The sequence below is a fragment of the Poromitra crassiceps genome (assembly GCF_964638095.1).
Source record: "Poromitra crassiceps genome assembly, chromosome: 1".
Taxonomy (NCBI): Eukaryota; Metazoa; Chordata; class Actinopteri; order Beryciformes; family Melamphaidae; genus Poromitra; species Poromitra crassiceps.
This window is the reverse complement of record NC_139623.1, coordinates 28,915,639-28,940,179: the sequence shown is the minus strand read 5'-3', so window position 1 is coordinate 28,940,179 and position 24,541 is coordinate 28,915,639. Positions and strand designations below refer to the sequence as shown.

At 42.4% G+C, this 24,541-nt stretch overlaps 1 protein-coding gene across 1 annotated transcript; it reads right to left on the bottom strand.

Annotated features, from left to right (window-relative positions):
* Nucleotides 1-952: 952 nt before the first annotated feature.
* LOC310788769 (sodium channel regulatory subunit beta-4-like) lies at nucleotides 953-21,669 on the bottom strand (the record flags this gene model as incomplete). The annotated part of the gene is made up of 5 exons (XM_083650344.1): nucleotides 953-1,083; nucleotides 3,228-3,357; nucleotides 4,352-4,592; nucleotides 4,739-4,902; nucleotides 21,585-21,669. 5 exons carry the CDS (start codon nucleotides 21,667-21,669, stop codon nucleotides 981-983), a joined length of 723 nt encoding a protein of 240 aa, XP_083506470.1. The 3' UTR covers nucleotides 953-980.
* Between the last annotated feature and the right edge of the window lie 2,872 nt (nucleotides 21,670-24,541).

The window sequence follows — 24,541 nt, the reverse complement described above, 5'->3', positions numbered from 1 at the left end:
GTAGTGTGGCTTGCCTCTCTGTCCTCTTGCAGCAGTTAGTGTGGGCACAGCATGTACTGTAGATGTGTGGATCTAGGTGGTAGTAGAGGGAGATTTTGGGTAACCCTTTATTTTACAGGTCCATAATTACATATGAATTACATATGCACACCAATGTAATTAATGTTGGTGTCCATGTCTAATTACAAATAGTTCATATGTAGTTACATATGAACTGGGTTTTAGCAATCGCTGTCCCAGGCTGTAGCTTCTTTACAGGTCCGGTACCATGTAACTACAGTTGAATAGACTCACTCCATTTTACAGGTCTGGTACCATGTAACTGAACTACATATGAACACCAATGTAATTACATTGGTGTTCATGTCTAATTACAAATAGTTCATATATAAGTTATACTACATTGTAGTACATTCATATGTAGTTACATAGTTACATAATGTAACTATGTAACTACATATGAATGTACTACAATGTAGTATAATGTAATTACACAGTAATATTGGTGTTCATATGTAGTTCATATGTAATTAGGGAGCTGTAAAATAAAGGGTTACCAGATTTTGCTCTTTCACTGCCAACTCTGAATAAAAAGGAATATGGTTAAGGGCGGCTAAGTAAACAGGTAAGATATTTATCCTAAATAAGTCAAGTTGAAGTGTCTCTGGTAGGTGGCGTCACAATTGATTTGATCATGTGCCTATTTGGCAAAAAACATATATTAATGTGTGCACTCACAACGTGCACAGATATTTTGTATTGTATATTATTTGCACATTCTGTATATTGCGTATATATGGTAGCATTTTGTCCCCATCTATCTTTTTCACTCCAGGAAGGCCACAGCCAGGTGCCATTACCAACTTGTTACATAATGAAGTCACATGTGTGTTTGCTCACATGCAACTTCATTATCTTCAAGTGCATATATAAATATGCGAAGATATATAAATATTCATATGGATTTACATACATGCAACTCATTTCTTTTTTGGTGATTTTGCTGATTTTGTTTCAGCTTTGGATCCTGAGAGGCCGTTTTCTGTGTTGTCGATCCCTGATGTAGTTACAAGGCACTCCTTACTGCAGTTGGTTCAGAGTAAAAGAAACAAGAACAAAGTTAGAACTGTAGATACAAAGCAGCTCAAAGAGACAACTTGCTGGGCATCATTTAAAATCTAATACATTGGTCAAGGATGGATTAAGAATGCCATGAGCACAAACACTTGGATGCCCCCCCTACTACTTATACAGTATGATGCCCATCCCCAGGCTCAATTAGGTCTCACAAATTGTTGAAGCAACCACCACCTTGAAAGAAAACATAGAAAATGCTGCGATTTGGTGTCAATAACTTGGAGATTTCTGAAAGAATTGCATTTTTCGCAGACCGGGTAGCCAACATCATACCCAATTTATGCAATTCCACGACTGTTTAGGGACCCCCAGTATGCATAAATATTCAAATAACACTGGTTTGTCTGTAGTGGGCATGTCTGTGTAACCGAGTTGAATCAGCGCGGATTCCTCGTGAGTCCCGAGTGGTAGCGAGTGGATTGGTTAAACTCACTCCCCAGTATAAAGGCATGTTAATCAGCTCCGCCAAGGGAGCTAGCTCTCTTGGCGCAGTGTCGGACTCCCAAGCCGAATGTCGGCGGTTCGCAACCACCCCTGGACAAGCCCTACACATGGGTTGCTGCAAGTACCACCTACACAACGCGGAGACTCGTGGGTACCCATATAACCAATTCTCATTCAGATATCTTGAGGTGAGAGGTCAAGGGACCCCTTTGACCTCGCCAAAATTTAGCCTAAATTTGGAGCGTTATTTAACCACCTTCTCAACAAGCTAGCATGACATGGTTAATATCAATAGATAGCCCGCTACAGCCTCTGAAAGACAGCAAAGCAGGATGAGACCACAGTTGGTGAGGTTTCGGAGGCCCCCGGTAACTGGCTCCAATCGGTCTGGTAGATAATCCGGGCTTGACAGTAGTGTGGTGGTCTGAGAACCCTTCACATGTTGCTGCTACACATTGTTGGTAATGAGCCAAAGAAGGTCGCAAATTAGTTTTGAGATTTTGAGTAATTTGGTTACTTTCATCTCCGTAGTACGTGTTGGTGAATAGTTATTTTCATAAAACAAAGGAGAAAGTATTTATTTTTATAGTTTTGGTGGAATGCCACTGTAGAAGAAAATTGCATATTGTGTAATGTTTAAGCCATTTTTATCATGTTTTACTTTTAGATACATAACATTAAAATACTCATAACTTTTGATCTAAGAGAGCTATCTCATTGATTCAAAGAGTTGTATATAGGGAGGAGTTTCCAATTTGTGGAACTAAAAAAGGGCACATTTTCAGCATGTAAAGGGGTTTGTAGCCTTGATGCAAGACTCAGCCTTCATTCTTCATTCTGAGTCTCGCAGTAGCAGCCCCAGAGGCAGTTGCAGTCCCCTCTTCAAATGGCTTTACTAACGTACCAATCACAATGAAACAGTACATACATCCTGCACAAAGTTGTTATCTTGTAAGTATGCTGTATGGTGTTCCCGAATATTGTGTCATTTACAATAGTGAGCCCTTATTCACATGCCAGAGCATGTAATTTCTGCATTTTCTGGATGTGTAATTACGAGTTTCCACGCATAGACACAACAGAGATGGCGCTGTTTCCCCTGCTGGGAAGCAGAAGAACAACAACGGCCATTTTGAATGGAAAAGATGAAAGAAATTACATGCTCTGGCATGTGAATAAGGGCTCAGTATTGGAAACTACCCAATATTCGGGAACAAGAAGGAGCATACTTACAAGATAACAACTTTGTGCAGGATGTATGTACTGTTTCATTGTGATTGGTACATTATAGTGAAGATGTGAAGCCATTTGAAGCGGGGACCGCAACTGCCTCTGGGGTTGCTACTGTGAGACTCAGAATGAAGAATGAAGGCTGAGTCTCGTGTTTTGCAGGCTAGGGGTTTTGCAGGCCATCACACAACAGATCTAACCTGCCAAGAAATTACGGAGAAGGATTAGGGCAATATGTGAAAAAAACATTTTGAGTTCCGAGTTTAAAGTCAGAATTCTGAGAAAAAAGTCAGAATTCTGACTCAGAACTGAAATAAATTTTTGTGACTATAATCCTCTTCCGTAGAAATGTTGTATTGATTACAAACAAATGTGTTAAGAAAAATAGACAGTGATTGATGGTTGTCAAGACTCACTTTTTCTCCTCAAGTTTTTGAAGAACGAAGAGAGTGAAGTTCTTGAGCAGCATGAAGCCCATCAACAGCGCAATGCCACCACCCACTGCTGAGGCTATGATGATGGTCAGGGTGTTGTCCACCACCCTCACTACAGACAGAAACATACCAGTCATGAGGGGGGTTAAGATTAACGAAAATCAACATAAGACGAGTATAGTGATGGGTGCAAAGATGGAATACAGTCAACACAGTTTAATTGAGAATTATATTTTATGCATCATATCATCATGTAGCAAAGTAACCCCATTATAGATACTGTATAGTGTAATAATTCCAAATCTGAAGACAAGACAGATGTAGGATTAATGTGCTTCCCCCTTACAGAATAAACACACGAGGTTCACATGTGTCCACATGTGAACCACATGTGGCACATGTGGTGAAACATGTGGGCACTGGGCACACGTTAAATTTCACATGTGAAAACATGTGGAACACATGTGAAACACATGGGAAGCATGTGGTTTTGGAACATTTACACATGTGGAACACATGTTTTGCCACATGTTGTATAGCAACATGTTTTCCACATGTGGAAAACAACATTTACATGATTTTCACATAAATCACATAGGTTTCACATGTAATCACATGGGAATTTACATGGGTTTCACACATTTCACATGTGAAAACGTTCCAAAACCACATGCTTCCCATGGGCAAAGCACATGTTTCACATGTGTTCCACATGTTTTCATGTGAAATCTAACATGTTTTCACATGTGATCACATGTGAAATAGCACGTGACGTTCATTTGGTTTTTAACTGTGGTATTATATTTCTTTTGAACTTTTGAACAGTTGAGATTTGCAAGATGACTCCCCTTAATGTGCTTTCCCTTAATGTGCTTTCCCTTTTGGGGGATATAGGGTCGGCAACTTTCTAGGATTGATCCTCCAGCAGCAGAACTTGCACTTGTGTGTATTAGTGTGTAAAATAGCCAGTTAAAGCAACTGCTTATCATCACAGGTTTCATTAAACACGGGTGTTTTCTGTAAGCCCACATTTTATTAAACTGGCAGGTTGCTATTACATCAGCATCAGCACCCGTTAGCATGCACGGCAGAGCGGGACCACTCACACTCGTCCACCACAATGAGGGTGAAGATGGCACTATGGTTCCTGCCCTTCTCTTTGGGGTTGCGTCCAAAGCAGGTGTACTGGCCCTGGTCCTCGAAGGTGATGTTATACAGCAAGATGGAGACGTTGTGCTTGTTCTTGTCGATTAGTTCTTGTTGATTCTTGCCAATAAACTCCACCCGGTTCCATAATATATTCACATCTGGCACCGATTCCTCTGACGGAATCACCGAGTCACAGATCTGAGTGGACCAGCAAGCCGTCATTCATCCACAACTACTGGTGACACATTAACAAAACCTTGACAAAGCTTACATGGCGTCACTGTATTCTTCTACTGGTTAAGTGGGTCTGCAGATGCATGACGGAGGCTGGGTGTGCTCCTTACCTTGTCCATGGTGCCATTGTTGTTGAACTGCCAGTTGAAGTAGAGATTTATGATGCCGATACAGCTGGAGTACGAACAAGGCAACATGACTGTGGTGCCATTCACCGCCTCCAGGTAAGGGATCTTCCCTGTAAACATCTCTAGGGCCTCAGCAGACCACACACCTGAAGAGGAGGGGGGAGGAAGAGTCACATTTACAGTGAAGCAGCATTGTATAAACATGAAACCATTCTTTCTTTAATTAAACACCCAGAGGAGGAAAGTACTTGAGTAGTTTGTTTTTGAGGATTTGTACTTTTAAGTATTTTTTATAATGGTATATATATATATATATATATATATATATATATATATATATATATATATATATATATATATATACATACATACATACATACATACATACATACATACATACATATATATATATATATATAGTATATATGGTATATTTATACTCTTACTTTAGTCATTTTAATAATAGATATTCTACTTGAGTACTTTTAAATGTACACTGAGTAAGAATCGTCAAACTGAGCATTGCTGGCCACATCTGAATGAGCTCTTCAGTATGAAAGACAAGACAGACAAAGACAGGGACAGTTTATTCAGTGGTTTCCAACCTTTTTTGTCTTATGTACCTCTGAACTGTTTTGCCATGCCAATAGTACCTCCTCACTCATGTGTGTTGATGATTCTCCTAAATGTGTTCTCTTAAACCCATATTAATTAGTATCTGACACACAACTTATTATTAAATGAATGAACGATGAATGAGTGAACGGTGACCTCTTGACAGAGTATAGTGTAACAGTTGACACCTGCCAGGGGGGGGAACTAATTGCACATACCATTTTAGCAATGCGCTTATGAAATTACTTGGAATATGTATATATTTTTAATAATTTTGGAAATGAATTGTAATCCCCAATCTTTCCAAGTACCCACTGCAAGCTGCTCAAGTACCCCTAGGGGTACACGTACCCCTGGTTGGGAAACTGGCTTAGGTAACACTGGTAACGTGCTGGATGTGTAACACAAATTGAGTTTTACTTGAGTACTTTTAAATAGGCTACTTTCCTAATTTCCTGGATTAGTACTTTTATTTGTACTTGAGTTGTTTTTCACTAAAGTAACAATACTTGTAATTGAGTAGGATTTGTCAGTACTCTTTCCACCTCTGTCAACACCACATCTACAATGTCGCCAAACATCCTCTTCTCATGGACACTGTTACGGGACCTAGAATTATTTTCTAGGGATAATTGTCTTGTAGATTTTCTGTTGAAGTAAACAGGTGATGTTTACTTCACCTGTAATGTCGTGACCATGGGGAAAGGCCCATTGGCGGTGGGGGAAGACCCAGGGACATCCGTGAAACAATGGATGACAGCTCGGAAAGAAAAGACGGCACGCAATAGTGTTAGGGCTAGCACCCTGAAGCACTGCACTGCACAAGCTACAAGTACTAAACAGAGAAAATACCCCCAGGCAGACCGAGGAGGGGGGAGGATAATCTGCCAATAGGAATGGATCACACGGCCAAAGACCCGGACAATGGCATAAAGACTACGAGATTGGATACGGCAAGACAGGAGGGTGAAGCCAAAAGAAGATGCAACATCTGCGGTGGAATATTCAAGAACGAACGTGGCGTCAAAATCCACCAAGGCAAGACCAAATGCAAAGAGCAGCTACAGCAACGCAAAGCACCTGATACTACCCAGAGAGTTATCTCTGAGTTTAAGCACTGCTTGTCAGTCGGCAGAGGACCGGGGTCAGGAAGCAAACCACAGTGCTCTGGACCTCTGCTCAACCTGTTCAGGGCACAAGAAGAGGGGGTGAATCCGAAAGTCTAGAGGACTTTGAGAGGAAACCATGCTTGAATCTACCACCAGCAGCAGATCGCAGATGGGCACAATTGGATAAAGATCTGAGTACCATCCTGGACAACACCCTGAAAGGAGATGCAATCAAGAAGATAAAGACCATGGTGCAAGTCGTGCATGCCAAGATGCCTTCGGTGTCAAGGAAGGCAAAACCATCAGACCACCAGCAGGAGACAGCGTTAAATCACAGAATTGCGGAAAGAACTAAGGACACTTCAGAAAAGGTGGGGAAAAGCAGGCGAAGAGGAAAAAGCATCCCTGAATGAGCTAAGCTCAGAGGTTTGATAAAAACCTGGTCAACCTTCGCAGGGCAGAGACAATCCGGAGAAAGCAGTCAGAGAAACGCCGACAGAGGAAAGCCTTTTTTAACCCCTTCCAGTTCACAGCTGGCCTCCTCGGAAAGCCCAAAAGTGGGCGGCTGATGTGTAGTAGAGTAGAGGACAGTGTGGCAGCAGCACATGGCGACCCCAACAGAGACATACCACTGAGGGAATGCCCTTTCCAGCTGCCAACACCTAAGCCACACACTCCGTTCAGCATGGCAGACTTCACCCTCGATGAAGTGAGGGCAGTAGTGGGAAAAGCTCAAGCAGGATCTGCTCCGGGACCATCAGGCACCACCTATAAGATCTACAAAAACTGTCCACAGCTACTGAAGAGGTTGTTGAAGCTTTTACGGACACTCTGGAAGAAGAAGCAGGAACCCAGTCTCTGGACACTCACTGAGGGCTGCTTTGTGCCGAAAGAACTGAACTCGGCAGGGCTTTACCAGTTTAGAGAGATCTCCCTACTAGATGTTGAGGAGAAAATATTCTGGTCCATCATTGCCAAAAGGCTAACATCGTATCTACTTGCCAATGAGTACATTGACCCAAGAGTTCAAAAAGGAGGAGTCCCAGGATACTCTGGATGCTTGGAGCATACATCAGTGATCAGCCAGCTCTGGTAGGAGGATTTGGTTGATTTTCTAGCCATCTTGTATTGACAGGAAGTAGAATTTTCTTCTACTACGACAAAATTGTAGCTTAGGTGTCCCCAAGTGAGGACAAGAGGTCTGAGTTCAGCAGAAATAAGTATTATAGAAACGGCAAAATGTGATGTCCTCGCAGGAACCCCAGGGGACTCAGGAGCCAAAGCAGGACCTATGTTAACAAAATAGTTGTTGAATTAATTGGCAATCTCAATGGGGTCCTCTATGATTTTACTATTAATATTAAACTTATTGTGTGGCAATTTTACAGAAGAGGGCTTATTTATAATTTCAAAATTTCATTTGAATGACATTCCATGTACTTTTCATGTCATTTTAAACAAATTAAATTTCTGTTGATAATGTTGTCTTTTTGATTTTCTCAGCAAAATCACAATATCCGTGGTCCTGTTTATCGCTGCCATGAACTTACTACTAAAGGCAGGAGGAATGCAATGTACAATACAAGACACCCGGCGTGTAGAGCTTTAATGGATGATATAACTGTAATGACTCCATCAATCCAGGGAACTCGGTGGATCCTAAGCTCACTGGAGAAGATGGCTACATGGTCACGGATGCAATTCAAACCAGGGAAATCTAGGAACCTAAGTATCCTGAAAGGAAAGCTGACAAAAACATCTTCAACATTCAAGGCTCTGGGATTCCAACGATTCAAGAACAAGGGATCTGATGCCTTGGAATGTATTATGACAGCACCCTGAGGGACACCGGGAACCCCAAAGACACCAAGGCTCAGCTAACCATCTGCCTCAAGGCAATTGACAACAGCCAGCTACTTGGGAGGTTTAAGGTGTGGAGCTTTCAGTACGGCATCATACCCAGACTGCAATGGCCATTCCTGCTGTACGATTTTCCGATGACTCAATGGAGAGACTGTGCAGTAAATTTGTGCGAAGATGGCTTGGTGTTCCCCCATCTTTCAGCTCAGTCAATCTGTACAGCAAGACCTCCAAGCTCCGCTTACCAGTTTCATCGGTGGTGGAAGAATTCAAAGCCACCGAGGCAAGAGCAGTCAGCACACTGCTTCTGTCTGAGGATGATAAAGTTTGTCATGCTAACAACACCATCAAGTGCGGCAGGAAGTGGAAGCCCCAGGAAGCAGTGAAGGAATCAGAAGTGCACTGAAAGCATCAGGAGATCATCGGGGTGGTCTGTCAAGGACGGCTAGGGGTTGGAAATTACAACGCCAGGAGGTGGAGCAAGGCCAGTGCCAAAGGCAAGAGAGAACTGATGGTGCAAAGGGTCCAAGAGGCTGCTGAAGAAGACCGCCGCGTGAAAGCGGTAGGGCTTGCCTGCCAGGGACAGTGGATGCAGTGGGACGAGGCGCTCGAACGATCACTGTCCTGGAAGGAGCTCTGGAGTACTGACCAGGGCAAGCTGAGCTTCCTCCTGCGCGCAGTGGCTGACCTCTTGCCAACCCCAAACAACTTACAGATCTGGGGCAAGGAAGAAGATGCATCCTACAAGCAGTGTGGAGTAACTCCTTCCACAATAAATCACATCTTGACTGGATGTCCTAAATCACTTGAAGAAGGCCGATACAGGTGGAGGCACGACAAGCTCCTTTTGGAAATTTCCAATTGGGTGTCAAAGCAAACAAACATCATGCATCACCAGCCAAATCTGTCAATTTCCAAAAGGAAGGGGATTCAACCCCCAGGGCAAGAACAACTGCCAAGAACCTGCCCTCCATCTTGCATCGAGCTTCCGACTGGGAGATGCAAGTGGACCTAAAGAGAAAACTTGTCTTTCCGGAGGAGGTGGCGGTAACCTCACTCCAACCAGACATGGTTCTTCTATCCAGAAGCACAAAAACCATCATACTAGCTGAACTCACAGTGCCCTGGGAGGACAGGCTAGCTATCTCTCACCAACTGAAGAAAGCAAAGTAACAAGATCTGATTGACGAGGCTCTTCTCAAAGGATAGCACGCAACTTTATTCCCAGTCGAAGTCGGCTGCCGTGGTTTCCCAGCAACATCCGTGCGCTATTTCTTACACAAGGTTGGCTTGGAACCCAAACATCTGAAGAAAGCCACAAGGGAGATAGCCATGGCAGCTCAGACCAGCTCAAGATGGGTGTGGTTGACCAGAGTTCGCAGTTGGAACCCTTCTGCAGGCGAAGGTTAATCTTCGCAGCCCCACTCAGGCGAGGCGTACAGGCTAAGCCCTCATTCACACAGGCCGCCGAACGTAAGCAGAACTGAAGCTTGAAGCAGGCACAAGCTGAATGTATGCCTTACTGTTCACACAAGACGCCTTCTCTTTTCCTCTCAGCGCCTACTCTCGTGCCTTGAACCCGCCCACAACAACCCCCATTGACTTCATGCCTCACGGCTTCACGGCTTCAGCGTCACGCTTGGAAATTCGGCGTCAGGCCTGAGTGATCGCTTCGGCGTGGCGTGAGCGTGGCTTCGGCACGGCGTCAGCGTGGCACGCGCGCGGGTGGTGTGAACGACTCCGCCTGTTAACAAGGACGCCGAAATTAAACTTGTGGGTACAGCGTAGGTACAGCTTCGGTTGAGCGTTGCTTCGGCGTGCTGTGTGAATGGGGGCTAAGGGGTGAAACGCTGGTGACCCTGAGATACCTGCTGAGGATGCAGAAGGGTTCCCAACAATGTGAATGCTCTGACCACACTTCCACCAAGGAATACTGCTGTGAGGAGGAACCTGCAACAAGGTATCGTAGCTCCTGCAGTTTCTGCTTGTAGCAAAGCATCTTTGATGTTTACTTCACCTTGCAGTATTTAGTATATTATAATATAGTATATTTAGCACTTAGAATGAAACTCATTTGGGTGTTGACACGTAACCTAATCAGTGCGCACTATGACTATCCTTTCACTGCAAATAGCGGTCATCCTGGGCTATAGAGAGCCAAAGTGAACGTCAATTCCTGCTTCAGCACTGTACCAGTTTAATCCGCCATTTATTTTCCAATAGACATTTCGTAATATGCTTATAAAAATAGTTTTACTTGTTCAAACCAAACGGTTCATATTTAGAAACAGGAGAGACTACATAACATTTCACTCAGACCAAAATGTAAAAAAAATTGCGGATTTAAAAGAAAATATTTTTTCAATGTTTTTTTACGTTTTGGTCTGAATGAAATGTTCTATGCTCTCTCCTGATTCTAAATATATTTGAACTGTTTGGTTTGAACAAGTAACACACACACACACACGCACGTACGCACACACGCACGTACGCACGCACGCACGCACACACACACACACACACACACACACACACACACACACAGAGTATATTCCAGGAAAAACAAAAGCAAACAAGCAAAGGCATACACAGTATCTGCACACGAATATAGTCCCAGTTAAAAGTTCCTCGGGTAAGGTTTTAATTTAATTAATCTGCTCAACCAATCAGATTTGATGGATGATAATGGGCAAAAGTTGATAATGTTGACAATGACAATCAATCTGCCTCATACAGGTCCATGCATAGGAATACAAGTCTTAAGTTTCCCTTCATTCATCATTGAGTAGTATGCGCACATGAATGCACAGTAAACATTGATGAAAGGGTATCCGTTTTTTTCAAATACATCATGAGAAATCCACAAGTGTCCATTAAAAGTTCAATTTACATTATTAACCACAGGAGATCTAAATGTGTAAAATACAGAATGCAATTACATTGTGCATTCCTGATACACTGTAACAACTTAACTGTGCTTCAATTCCGTATGAGTGATTTTATTGATTAAATTACCTATATAATGTGGCCAACATAAACATAGGTATTGTTACTGTATTCCTATTTGTGGCACTATGCCTATGTTAATGGGGATCTTAAACATAAAATATGGTACCAACCAGTTAGGCTACATCATTATAAATTCAATAACATCCACTAGTTTGGCCAATGGACACGCCTAATTGAATTCCTATGTTTTCATTATTTTAAAGCCATTTTGATGTAGAAATGCTTATGCTTAAAATTGTTGTTGTTGTTTAGACAAATAGAAATATTGAAGTCGATGCCTGTATGAATTTCTTTCCAAAGCCTCCAAGGCATGGGCGCTACTTTAAAGAATCCAAAATGCATATCCATTATTGGCCCATGATTAGTCCCAGTGTTGGAGAAAAATATAAGTTCCATGCCATTTCCTAATCAATATTTCCTAATCAATAAGCTATAGGCCTATTTGCATAATTATGCTATAAGTTCCATTCCATTTGACACATAGACTCACACTGACATCTCACCCAGCCCCATAGAGAGGACTTCTCCTCTTTGCTGAAACCTTGGGCAGTGCATCGTGTCCAATAACAACGGATAACAGTTTCCCTGTAGACTCAAGTGGACGCACACACATTTCCAAGTCAAATCATCACCCCCTCCTCTCTGCTCCTCCTCTTCCTACAGTATAAAGCGTATGTCAAATTGTGACATCGCGGCTGAATAATTGACTCTGTATGACATATCAGAATGTGTACATTGAGATTCATGCCCTCTGTCAATATGCATATTGCAGAGAATGTAAGCTATTAAATATACTTTATGTTAAACAGTCCTGGACTCAAGGCTCAATTAATTTGGTATTAGATAAGCTGTGATATAAATTTACATATACATTTTAGCGGAAAGAATATATTTTATTCTCTATCAATTGGCGTGTCACGAACAGGATATCTACGAGAGCGGGTAAGTCTGAATTAATTTCATAATTCATTACTGAGCTGTCGTCTGATATTTAAAAGAATCTGAAATGTTTGCATGTTGTGGGTGTGTCAAAATGACATTGTATATAATTGTAAATAGATAACTCTATGATTGAAGCTGTGTGCTCAAATAGAGAAGCTGTGTGCTCAAATAGGTAGCTGTGTGCTCCTAAACCAGGTAGCTGTGTGCTCCTAAACCAGGTAGCTGTGTGCTCCTTTTCTTAGATCTCCCCATAACATACCACTCACTCGGCGGGGTGTAGCCCCGTGGCGCGCTGGCTAGGATCGGCCAGAGATATTTAGCACCGAGCGAGACTGGGAAGCAATCATAATTGTACAAACCAATATGGTTGAGATGTTTTTGAAATACCTACAATGTGTAACAAGCATGTAACAAACAAACAAACAAAAATAAGCAGCTGTTTCATTGTAAAACAAAACAATTTCTTAAGAAGCCTATTTTAAAGGAGTTGAACATGGAAGTTTGCAAAAAGTGTATTTTAGCCAATCCCAAAATACAGAATCAATTGTCCCTTGAACAAATTGATTCTGTCACCAGTTTGTAAATTCCAGATACCCCACACACGGACGGAACTGGTCAACAGGAGAACAACCGTCCCTCTGTCACCAGAGTCCCCACATCGACTAAAAGGTAAAGTGTTGACAATTACTTTACACACACACGGACACAGATCAAGATCACAAGTAAGTGATAAACAAAAACAGTAGCTCTGTCTCTCTCTCTCAATGAAGTAAGCAATTTTAACACCCTTAGTGCGTAATGCAAGACTGAAATATAAAGTGTTTTGAATGTGAATCAATGAGACATTTATATAAAATGGGACATTCACAGTAAACTAGTTAAATCAGTGCTTTGCTTAAGCAACAAAGTGGAGTGTTTTACGAGAGAGAGAGACAAATGCGTACACCAGCAGTGTTGACAATTTTCATAGAGCACAGCCCCAAAAAGACAATTGAGATAAGCAGCTCTCTCCCTCTTTTCCTGTCTCATACTGTAAAAATGGTTTGATTCCCTCTCTGAGACCTGTAAAAAAAAAGAGTGATAATAGGTCGGAGAGTGGGCAGCCAGAACCTTGGAAACTACGAAAAGCGGAACGTCTGCGGGCGAGAGACATTCTTAGACAGCATGAAAAGAAAAACATGCCCCCCATACCACCTGGCTCATGTGCTGACATAGTACGTTTAAAATTAGGAGAAAATTATGTTATACCTTTCATGTATGATCTTAATACAGGTACCAGAGGCCTCTGGCCTGTAGGAGGATCTTTTGATAAAGATAAGATTGGATACATGCAAATTGCAGCCAGACAATCACCCAATCTCCAATGGTCAGAGTCTTATGTGACAGAATGCATAAGAGGTTGGAAGCATGTTGCTGATAGGCATCATCAGCTTTCCCAAGGCAACGCAACGAGAGTGCCTTGCTCTGACATGGACAAAAATAAGGCTCCCATGCCAGATATGACAAAAATTGACTCGGAGAAAAGGGATTCAGACCAAATTGACCCTAAACATGCGATACAGTCTAACCTTGATGAAGAACAAATTCACACTAGCAGCACAGAGTCACTCACTGATAAACCTGACCATCCTCATCTAATTGCCCCCAAGATAATGTGTGATAATACAGCCATTCTCAAACCATGGACCCCCCAGGAAGCACGAAGCATGCTTAAGGACAGTCCAGATCCTTTAAAAAGACCCATTGCTTTCCATAGCTGGCTAGCTCAAATGATAAGTTTGTATGACTGCTTGATTCCGGATGTGAGACAATTGTTGTCACTGGCTTACAATCTGGAGTGGAAAAGTGTACACAAAAATTTCTCCTTTCCAGTGGGAGATGGGAATGAAAATTGGATAGCAGCAACAACAGGAGAAAATTATTCCAGGGATGATTGGATAAGAGAAATATGTCTGGAATCGATCAAAAGGTCAGCCAGAGACTCAGTAGATTATAGTAAAGTCATTTCCTGTACACAAGGTTTGAAGGAAGACACTTTTCATTTCATACAGCGGTTTCAAATGACGTGGGACAATTCTGTTGGAGTGGATCAGCAAAATTTGTTAGCTGTGCAAATACTCATGAATTGTTTACGTCCCGAGATCACAACTGCCTACAAGATATCTGCAAAAGATTGGCACACAGCAGATTTTGATCAGACTATAGCAGCTCTGTCAGACCTATGTAGAGACGGGAGATTTGAGACAGGTACCGAACAAAGTGTTTTAAATATGGCCAAGCAGATACCTGTGAACATACAAACAGACTCAAATCATTTGCCAGATCAGATGGTTCAGCATTCTGGATCAGCTGACCACATGCCAGTACGCATACACCCTAATTTCACTCTGCATGTGCCTCGAAAACGCCCCCGTTATAAAGGCAACCGGAAATGCTACAACTGCAGGGAAAGTGGTCATTATGCAATTCAATGTCGTAACAAGCCCCAGGTTCAATCCCCAAACCTTTGAGCACACAGATGCTGTGATCAGATCAACATGGGTAGGACAGAAAAAAATGTTTTGGAATATAACAGGCTGAAAGAATTTGTTTATCTTCCCTCAGAACAACTTAGCCAAAACATTAGCCTAGCGAAAACAATTTGGAATACGACGCCAAGCTAGTCTATGGCGACACCTCCAGGCTGATTGTGTTAACACACCCTGAGAGAGCAAAGTGATTGAATGTTTTGTTTGTTATGAATCAATAGAGTGAAGTAAGCTCTGCATTATTTAAAGTGCAGTAAGCAAATTTGAATAGTAATAAATAGACTGTTGATTATTATTTTGAAAATAAATCCTAATAGAATGTGTTGTGTAGGATGAAGACTTCCTGTGTACGATAATCTGAATCTGAAGTATTTTCTTAAACAGAAAAATGCACATTTATCAACCACCAATTGGGTGGATGAGAAATCAAATTAAGTGGGCATACCAACATTTAACTTTTGGTATGTTTTCAACACATAAGCAAAATTTACACTTACCGTAAGTACGGGTGAGATGTTTTCAAAAGTATCTATAGATAAGACAATGACCTCGGAGGACAGACAGTCCTGAGTTTGCGTTTGGAGCATGTGAACAATGTTGACCCTCACTGTTTTATCTAGTGGGGTCTTGCCATCCCCAAAATCACTCAAGTGAACTGCCTGGGGTCTAGCCCGCCCCCCCCCATGTAAAGCCCTCACCAACAGCACTTTCTGGGGTCACCCTCCGCCCCATTGCACATTGCCACAAGTCCACAAGGTCAATTCATTGCCACTCTGTAAGCTGTGAATGCCCACTCAGGAGTCATCTTGTTTACGAGGTCCATTGCAAACAAATTATAAAATAAACAATTGAATATGTACTCACAGAGTATCTCAAAACATTATCTGCCGTATGTACGTACTTGTTGTACTAATAACTTGTAATGAAGTTATTTTGTCTAAAATACAGGCACATTGTGAAATCTAATGTTTATAGTTACAGGTTGTACGTCACAGAAAACCTTCAACACCAGCACAAATCTGTACTTTGAGTACTGTGCTCCCTAGTTTAGTAAACTACTGGAGAGAGTACGTTTAACTGTGCTCACTAGAGTAAAGAAAATTCTTTCTATTTTTAATATAAAATGAAGTGTTTTAAAGTATCATTTTAAGAATAATCAGTTATATGATACTGTGATTATGTTTTAATGAATATGATTAATCAATGTTATGAATGTTTTGCATTTTAGAAAGTTTTCAGTTCCTATTCCAAAACAAACCAATATTAAAACTAGAAATAGAATAAAATAGTTCTAAAAAGAAATTAAACCACTGCATGGAGATGGGCTATTAAATAGTTTTTAATAACAACAATAACAACAGCACCAGGAACAAACAAATAAATGAATGAACTAGAGTCATCACATAAGATGAGAAATATTGTTGTTGTTGTGATTACTTTGAAAATATTGTTCCTGTTGTGAATACTTAACATGATTCCTTTTAGAGGAAGGTCCGAAGGACTCGAGCGTTGAATAAAGTGAAGCTGGAAAAGATTTAAGTGTGATTTGGAACACACTGAATATTAAATTCAATGCATTATATATTAGACTATTTGCATTGAACCACATAGAGTTAAGATTAGTAGGCCCACTCCTATATATTATAGCAGCAGTGGTGATGTAATTTTGACATATCATATCACTAAAATTTGTTTTTCTCTTCCAATAGATAATGGAGATGCTGTGATAATGAGCTGAGACTGCGCTGGACTGCATATTGATCAAAAATTCTGTGTTCTTTCAAGTGTTTAATGTTTCCTATGTTTTCAAAACCCTGCCCCCCCCCCCCTGGCCCACAATTAAGTACAGATACAAGCATTATATTGAATAGTGAACTTAAATTTTGTAATTATTATTGTTATTGATGAACATAACAATTGGGTGGATTGTTGGAGAAAAATATAAGTTCCATGCCATTTCCTAATCAATATTTCCTAATCAATAAGCTATAGGCCTATTTGCATAATTATGCTATAAGTTCCATTCCATTTGACACATAGACTCACACTGACATCTCACCCAGCCCCATAGAGAGGACTTCTCCTCTTTGCTGAAACCTTGGGCAGTGCATCGTGTCCAATAACAACGGATAACAGTTTCCCTGTAGACTCAAGTGGACGCACACACATTTCCAAGTCAAATCATCACCCCCTCCTCTCTGCTCCTCCTCTTCCTACAGTATAAAGCGTATGTCAAATTGTGACATCGCGGCTGAATAATTGACTCTGTATGACATATCAGAATGTGTACATTGAGATTCATGCCCTCTGTCAATATGCATATTGCAGAGAATGTAAGCTATTAAATATACTTTATGTTAAACAGTCCTGGACTCAAGGCTCAATTAATTTGGTATTAGATAAGCTGTGATATAAATTTACATATACATTTTAGCGGAAAGAATATATTTTATTCTCTATCACCCAGTAACATGAGACCACCCAGTCACAAAATCCTGGCTATGCCACACAGTTTTAATAAGAGAGGAGGAAATGTGCTGTGCTCCTTGTGCAAACGGTAACTCTGCACCAGGCTCCACTGACAGCTGAAATCCTGCTACCTCCCATCAGCTCTACCAAAACAAAGAAAGAGTGGTCAGTTTAAGGAAAGGCTGCATCTCCTCCTTTTCCACTCTCTTCTTCTCCTTATTAATTCCAGGCTTAGCAGCTACCTGCCCATCTAGCTGCTACATAATTGTATGCCCAGGCACGTGTCAAGGTGTCAGGTCCCAGCAAAGAATGAAATAATTTCAGCAGGTCAAGGACACAGGTCTGAGAGGCTGTCATATTCCCCTCTGTTGCTTTTACATCACTCAAGGACGTTGTGCTTTATGCTGCCATCTAGTGTACGAGGTGCAAAGTGCATGCTCGGAAAGTGCTGCACAGTGCAGGAACACGCAGATGCAGTGGTTTTTATAGAGCAAGCACACTTCTCACACAGACCTAAACATGATGAATGGCTGCTGGAGGCTGTTCTAACACTCCCTCCCTCCGGACGTTTCTCCAATTTCCTTACCTCCCCACTTCCCCTGCGGCACGAACCTTCCTGTGAGTCTGCCCTCTGCTTTGTGCATGCTGTGTTACGCATCATTCATAACATAGTCAAGGTCAACCTCTGGACGAGACACAATGCAGCAAATAGGAATAACATATTGCTGTGAACTCTAAACATGGTGAAGGAGGGTGTACATAGGAATGCATTATTATGATGATGATGATGATTATAATTAGTAGTAGTAGTAGCCTATTATTATTATTATTAGTAGTAGTAGTATTATTTTATTCACTGTAAACTAACTCTTGCTTTCTCACAAACTTGCTCTTTTCAATCTCTTTCTCCCCTGGCCCAATGCAACACAGTGATCTTGCAGAAACAGTGGTGATAACATCCAATAGAAACAGTGGGGAGTGAGCAGTAGCATCCCCCTGCCTCTCTCTCTCTTTCTCACTATGTTCCCAGGCACACTCCTTTTGGCACACTTGTTTCTATCATATTTATTCTGCCCTGACTTCAGTCCCCTATCCCTCTATGTCCTCAATATGTTTGTTATACTCTACAATACTTGGTTTACACTAGCTATAACTAAAGCTGTTGGCCTAGAGAACAAGAACACTACAAAACAAAATATGAAATATAACAATACCGGTATGTATTTTTCCTTCGAAAATGCAGATTTGTACTCCTTTGTATTTTGTCTCTGAGCACATTCACACACATTAAACCCTTTACACAGCCTTGATGCAGGGTGTGAGCACACTGTTTCTTGTTTGAATGTCTTATCTAGGTTTCCATTGGAAGTTTTGTATTGCAAAGTAAAGCAGCCAGAGGTAAAAGTAGAACAGCGGCGCTCTAGTTTCTACCCTACATGTGTCAACCTGAGAAGAATACTAGCATGAATCTGCATAGGGCGACTGTGCTTGGGTTTGATATTTATAATATCCAATAGGCAAAGAAGGGCACCATCAGAGTCATATTAATTCACTGCAAGACCTCACACACTTTATTATGCCACTAAATTAAGTGGCAAAAATGGATTGACCCCACTATAGACTGTACCTATACTAAACTATAGACTGTACCACTATAGACTGTACCTATACAGTATAGGTACAGTCTATAGTGGTACAGTCTATAGTTTAGTATAGGTACAGTCTATAGTGGTATAGTCTAGAGTTTAGTATAGGTACAGTCTATAGTTTAGTATAGGCTATACTAAACAGTATAGACTGTACCTATACTAAACTATAGACTATACCACTATAGGCCAATTGTGTGAGAGAGGAATGAGCCTAAATAGGTTCCGCTTTGAACTGTTGGGGTGCAATTTGTTATCCTGGTAAAGCAGCCGCTCACGTCAACATTTCAGGTCCCGCAGAGCGAAATTAAATGTGAGTTCACGTGAGCGGCTGGTTTACCAGGCTAACAATTTGTAAGTGATGATACAAAACAAGGTGTCAGACAAAACTTAATTAAAAAAAATGCACGTGTAATGCCTATTGAAAAGGACAATCTAATCAATATGTTGGAAGCCATTAATGCAGAGAACAAGGCCATGATGTCATCAGACATAATTTAAGTCAACATTTAATTGTTTGCACCCAGGTGAGCTTTATTCTATAGTATTGTTGTCAGTTCTGAATAAAAAAATATATATATTTCCTAAGAATTCTGTCGCACACAATTCAATAACACTGCATCACTGATACTGTAATAACTTACTTTAATTTGTGTATGTGTTTATTAATGAAATCACCCAGTCATACAAAGTTGCTAACATAAACATACTCTAGTACATTTATGCCTATTGACATAGTGGCGCTACTAGACCTAAACATGTTAAGCAAAGTCAAATTTGATTCATGCTACTTTCCTTATGATGCTTAGTGTAGGCCTAACCTAATGTATTACTAAATTATTTTAAACATCTTAGATTATATGTGTATTATATTATATAATGGGTCAGTGGGGGGGGGGGGCGTGTTTAATGTTAAATGTAAATTAATTTAATTAATAAAGCCCTCGACATTATACTATATTTGACTCTGATTTCTGGCTTTGGGTGAGATTTGCACTATTGACACATATGGGACTGTCTAATGTTTAATGCACAACAAAACAAATACTTCAGAGCAGGGCCACCGGGTATCTTGCCCTGGCCCGGGACAAAATCATCCCATGTGGCCCCAACCGTCCTCCATCCAATTAAATTAGACAACTAGAGGGCCTGGGACAACTGACCCTGTTGTCCCCCACTGTCTGCTGCCCTGCTTCAAAGTGCACCAGGCCACTTCAATTGTAGGCACTTGCCAATGGGGGAAAATGTGACTGCTCATTCAGAACAAAATGCTTTTGGGCATCTGATCAACTTTATCAAGACAGTAAGCTGTAGTGACTTTCTCTCTGCAGTGCTTGGCCAGCTGCACCTGCTGGCTTTGTCTGGCATGCAGTTTTTTTTAGGTGGCCAAAATAGTTCTTGGTCATTCCCCAACTAAATAAACACAGCGCCTGTAAACACAAAACTGCTTTGCTTGTTCTGAAAAAATCATACTTAGAATCCATTTCTATTTCTATTTGTGGGGGGAATAGCCTGATCCATACACACTATGTCCTGCCGGTGAAAGTCCTCGCTGGCAGGTGAAAAGAAGTGGCTGGCGACTGCGTGTATCTGAAGAAGCCTGTGCTAGTCTACAACTCTCCCCAGATCCACAGACGTGGTGAAGCAACGACCGCGACATCGGGGGAATAGAGCTCAACAGGCACGTGAAAATTAACAACGGGATCAATGTCAATGGGAGCTGTTCTCTCTTGAGTTGTGTTGTGTCCATGTGTTATATGGACAATTATAAAACGGCTCTCTCAAATCAAGCAATCTGATTGGCTCACAGCTATGGCATATTTAGCCTATATATACCTACCTACCTATATACAGTATATATACTGTATACAGTATATATGTATGTATATGTGTGTGTGTGTGTGTGTGTATATATATATATATATATATATATATATATATATATATATATATATATATATATATATATATATATATATATATATATATATATATATATATATATATTAGTGCTACTGAATCATTGGATAAAGCCTAGGCCTAGTCTAGAGTGTTTAGATTTGGACAGCTTTCCATCACAAGGCCACTTTCCTATATAATATTTGCGTATATTTGTGACATTCCCTCCATTCCAAACCCTAACAAAGCCAGTAGGGGTCACATATGACACCAAATTCCTTGATTGCAACAACATTCATAGCTATACAAGCCATAAGCATCATGTCTCATCAGCTCTATTTCCAGGCAGAACCAGCAGCATTCTGCTGACGTGAAATGTCACATGGAAAAATACTCTGACAACAAATGACTTAGGAAGACCAAGGTCATCATTGTCACAACAACAATATTCCACTGCATCCAAAACCTACTGTAAAAGCCCACAAAATGAAGAAACTAACAACTTTGATCCAAAGCAGATGAAGGTCAATGTTAGGAGATTTAAAAAAGCCAGCATCATGGCTCCACAAAGCACACAGATGCACACTGATAAAGAGCACAAAACCATGCGAGCCAGTGGTGATTCTTTGGGGCAAATGACAAAACATGAGGTTTTAAGAACAATATGCTAATGCAGAGTGCACATGAACAGTGTTATGATGAGCAGGGAGCAAGCAAAGGGAGGTGACGTCAAGTGAGAGAGGGATATTACCAAGCAGCACAGAGAAGATCACACCGGTGGCTGTGTGTGGGGAGCGCAGCCTCGGGGCTTCAACCCCTCTCCACTGGACCTCCATGGCTGTTGGATCTGCTCCAAAACAAAAACTGCTGTGGGAGCCAGCCCGGGATCTGGATCAATTGTATTGTCCTTTTTTTGCAATAGACTCTCTCTCTGGAGGTCCGTGCGTCAGAAGAATTGGACCCCAGACACACCTCAGACTCTCTGGAAGATGCTGTCTGGGAGTCTGGTCCCAATGGGACACGTCCAAATGTTGCACCCTGTTCTAAGTGCAGTGAGCCTGTCTGCCAGCACCCACAGCACTCCTGTGAAAGAAACTGTAGGTTAGACAGAGGGCAGAGGAGGGAAGAAAGGGAGAGGGAATGGGATGAGGGTGTAACTTAAAGACAAAGTTGATCAGCTGCAATAATTTAATATGAGATAGGAGAGCCACAGAAAAAACAGTAATTGGAAAAGTTGTAGTGTGGTACAGAGTGAGAGAGAGAGTGTGTGTGTGTGTGTGTGTGTGTGTGTGTGTGTGTGTGTGTGTGTGTGTGTGTGTGTGTGTGTGTGTGTGAGAGAGAGAGAGAGAGGACACATGCGTCCACACATACATTAGGCCTACATATATACATACGGTATATACATATATGCACATACTGTAATTGAATGCCAGAGAGATAGAGCTGGAATCCGAGACGTAAAAACCTGCATTGGCAGCAGGATTCCAGGCTTGCCAAACCTACCTGGTCCTGTGTCCGGAGTCCAGTCAGAGGCCGGCCCGGCAGGCTGACTACACTGCTGAATGGATGTGGAGACGGTGCAGCGGAGCGGGGTGGCGAGAACACTCACTGCGCACAGTCAGGGTTCAGTCAAGGAGAATCCGCAAGTCAGCCCTTTCACTGCAGAGACACAGCCACATTGCAGCCACAGCCAGGGCAAGAGACAGTCAGAGAGAGAGAGAGGGAGGGAGTCCCAGCCAGGGCAAGAGACAGTCAGAGAGAGAGAGAGGGAGGCAGCCCCAGCCAGGGCAAGAGACAGTCAGAGAGAGAGAGAGGGAGGCAGAAAGACCAAGAGAGATGCTGAGAGACAGATGGACAGGAGGAATGCACCTTAATGACACAAGGCGGCCGCTCCTCTTCCTGAGCCCGAAATGAAGCTGACTCCTCTGCCTGCTTGTCCCCGCTCTGGCTATCTCTCAACTTTTCCCCTGCCCTCCGCTTTGGCGCCGTGCCACTTCTCCCTCCCTTACTCCTCTAGCCGCACCACCCTCTCCTTCTCTCTCTCTCTGCCTCCCCCCCTCCCCCCCGCACCACCCCCCCTCGTTCTCTCTCTCTCTGCCTCCCCCCCTCACCACCCCCTCTCGTTCTCTCTCTCTCTGCCTCCCCCCCCTGCACCACCCTGTCATTCTCTCTCTCTCCTCTCTCTGCCTCACCCCCTCCCCTCCCCCGCACCACCCCCTCTCCTTCTCTCTCCTCTCTCTGCCTCACCCCCTCCCCCCGCACCACCCCCTCGTTCTCTCTCCTCTCTCTGCCTCATCCCCTCCCCTCCCCCACACCACCCCCTCTCCTTGACTCTCTGCTTCCCCCCCGCACCACTCCCTCTCCTTCTCTCCCTCTCCTCTCTCTGCCCCCCCCCCCCCCCCCGCACCACCCTCTCTCCTTCTCTCTCCTCTCTCTGCCTCACCCCCCCCGTACCACCCTCTCTCCTTCTCTCTCTCCTCTCTCTGCCTCACCCCCCCCCCCCCCGTACCACCCTCTCTCCTTCTCTCTCTCCTCTCTCTGCCTCACCCCCCCCCGTACCACCCTCTCTCCTTCTCTCTCTCCTCTCTCTGCCTCACCCCCCCCCCCCCCCCGTACCACCCTCTCTCCTTCTCTCTCTCCTCTCTCTGCCTCACCCCGTCCCCGTCCCAATCCCCTGACTCTGGGCGTGTATGCAGACTCAGGCACTTTGATCAGAGTGTTTGTGAAGATCAGACAAAGTTCTGCAGTGCAGGCTGAGGAGGAGGTAGTGTAAGACATCCCCGGGGGGCCAGCCAGACGCATGGTCTCATTGTAAAACAGTCCATTCATAACGAGACGTTTTTACATTCTTACACTGATGACGGATGTCTCGATGTCTTGGCTTCCTACTTGTGTGTCCTGGTGTGAAGGTTTTATAGGCCAACATCACAGAGTTCCAAGTGAAGAAATGGGCTAGTTATTCTCAGTAGAGTCTACAGTAGGCTAGTTATTCTCAGTAGAGTCTACAGTAGGCTAGTTATTCTCAGTAGTCTACAGTAGGCTAGTTATTCTCAGTAGAGTCTACAGTAGGCTAGTTATTCTCAGTAGAGTCTACAGTAGGCTAGTTATTCTCAGTAGAGTCTACAGTAGGCTAGTTATTCTCAGTAGTCTACAGTAGGCTAGTTATTCTCAGTAGAGTCTACAGTAGGCTAGTTATTCTCAGTAGAGTCTACAGTAGGCTAGTTATTTTCAGTAGAGTCTACAGTAGGCTAGTTATTCTCAGTAGAGTCTACAGTAGGCTAGTTATTCTCAGAGAGTCTACAGTAGCCTAGTTATTCTCAGTAGTCTACAGTAGGCTAGTTATTCTCAGTAGAGTCTACAGTAGGCTAGTTATTCTCAGTAGTCTACAGTAGGCTAGTTATTCTCAGTAGAGTCTACAGTAGGCTAGTTATTCTCAGTAGAGTCTACAGTAGGCTAGTTATTTTCAGTAGAGTCTACAGTAGGCTAGTTATTCTCAGTAGAGTCTACAGTAGGCTAGTTATTCTCAGTAGAGTCTACAGTAGGCTAGTTATTCTCAGTAGAGTCTACAGTAGCCTAGTTATTCTCAGTAGTCTACAGTAGGCTAGTTATTCTCAGTAGAGTCTACAGTAGGCTAGTTATTCTCAGTAGTCTACAGTAGGCTAGTTATTCTCAGTAGAGTCTACAGTAGGCTAGTTATTCTCAGTAGAG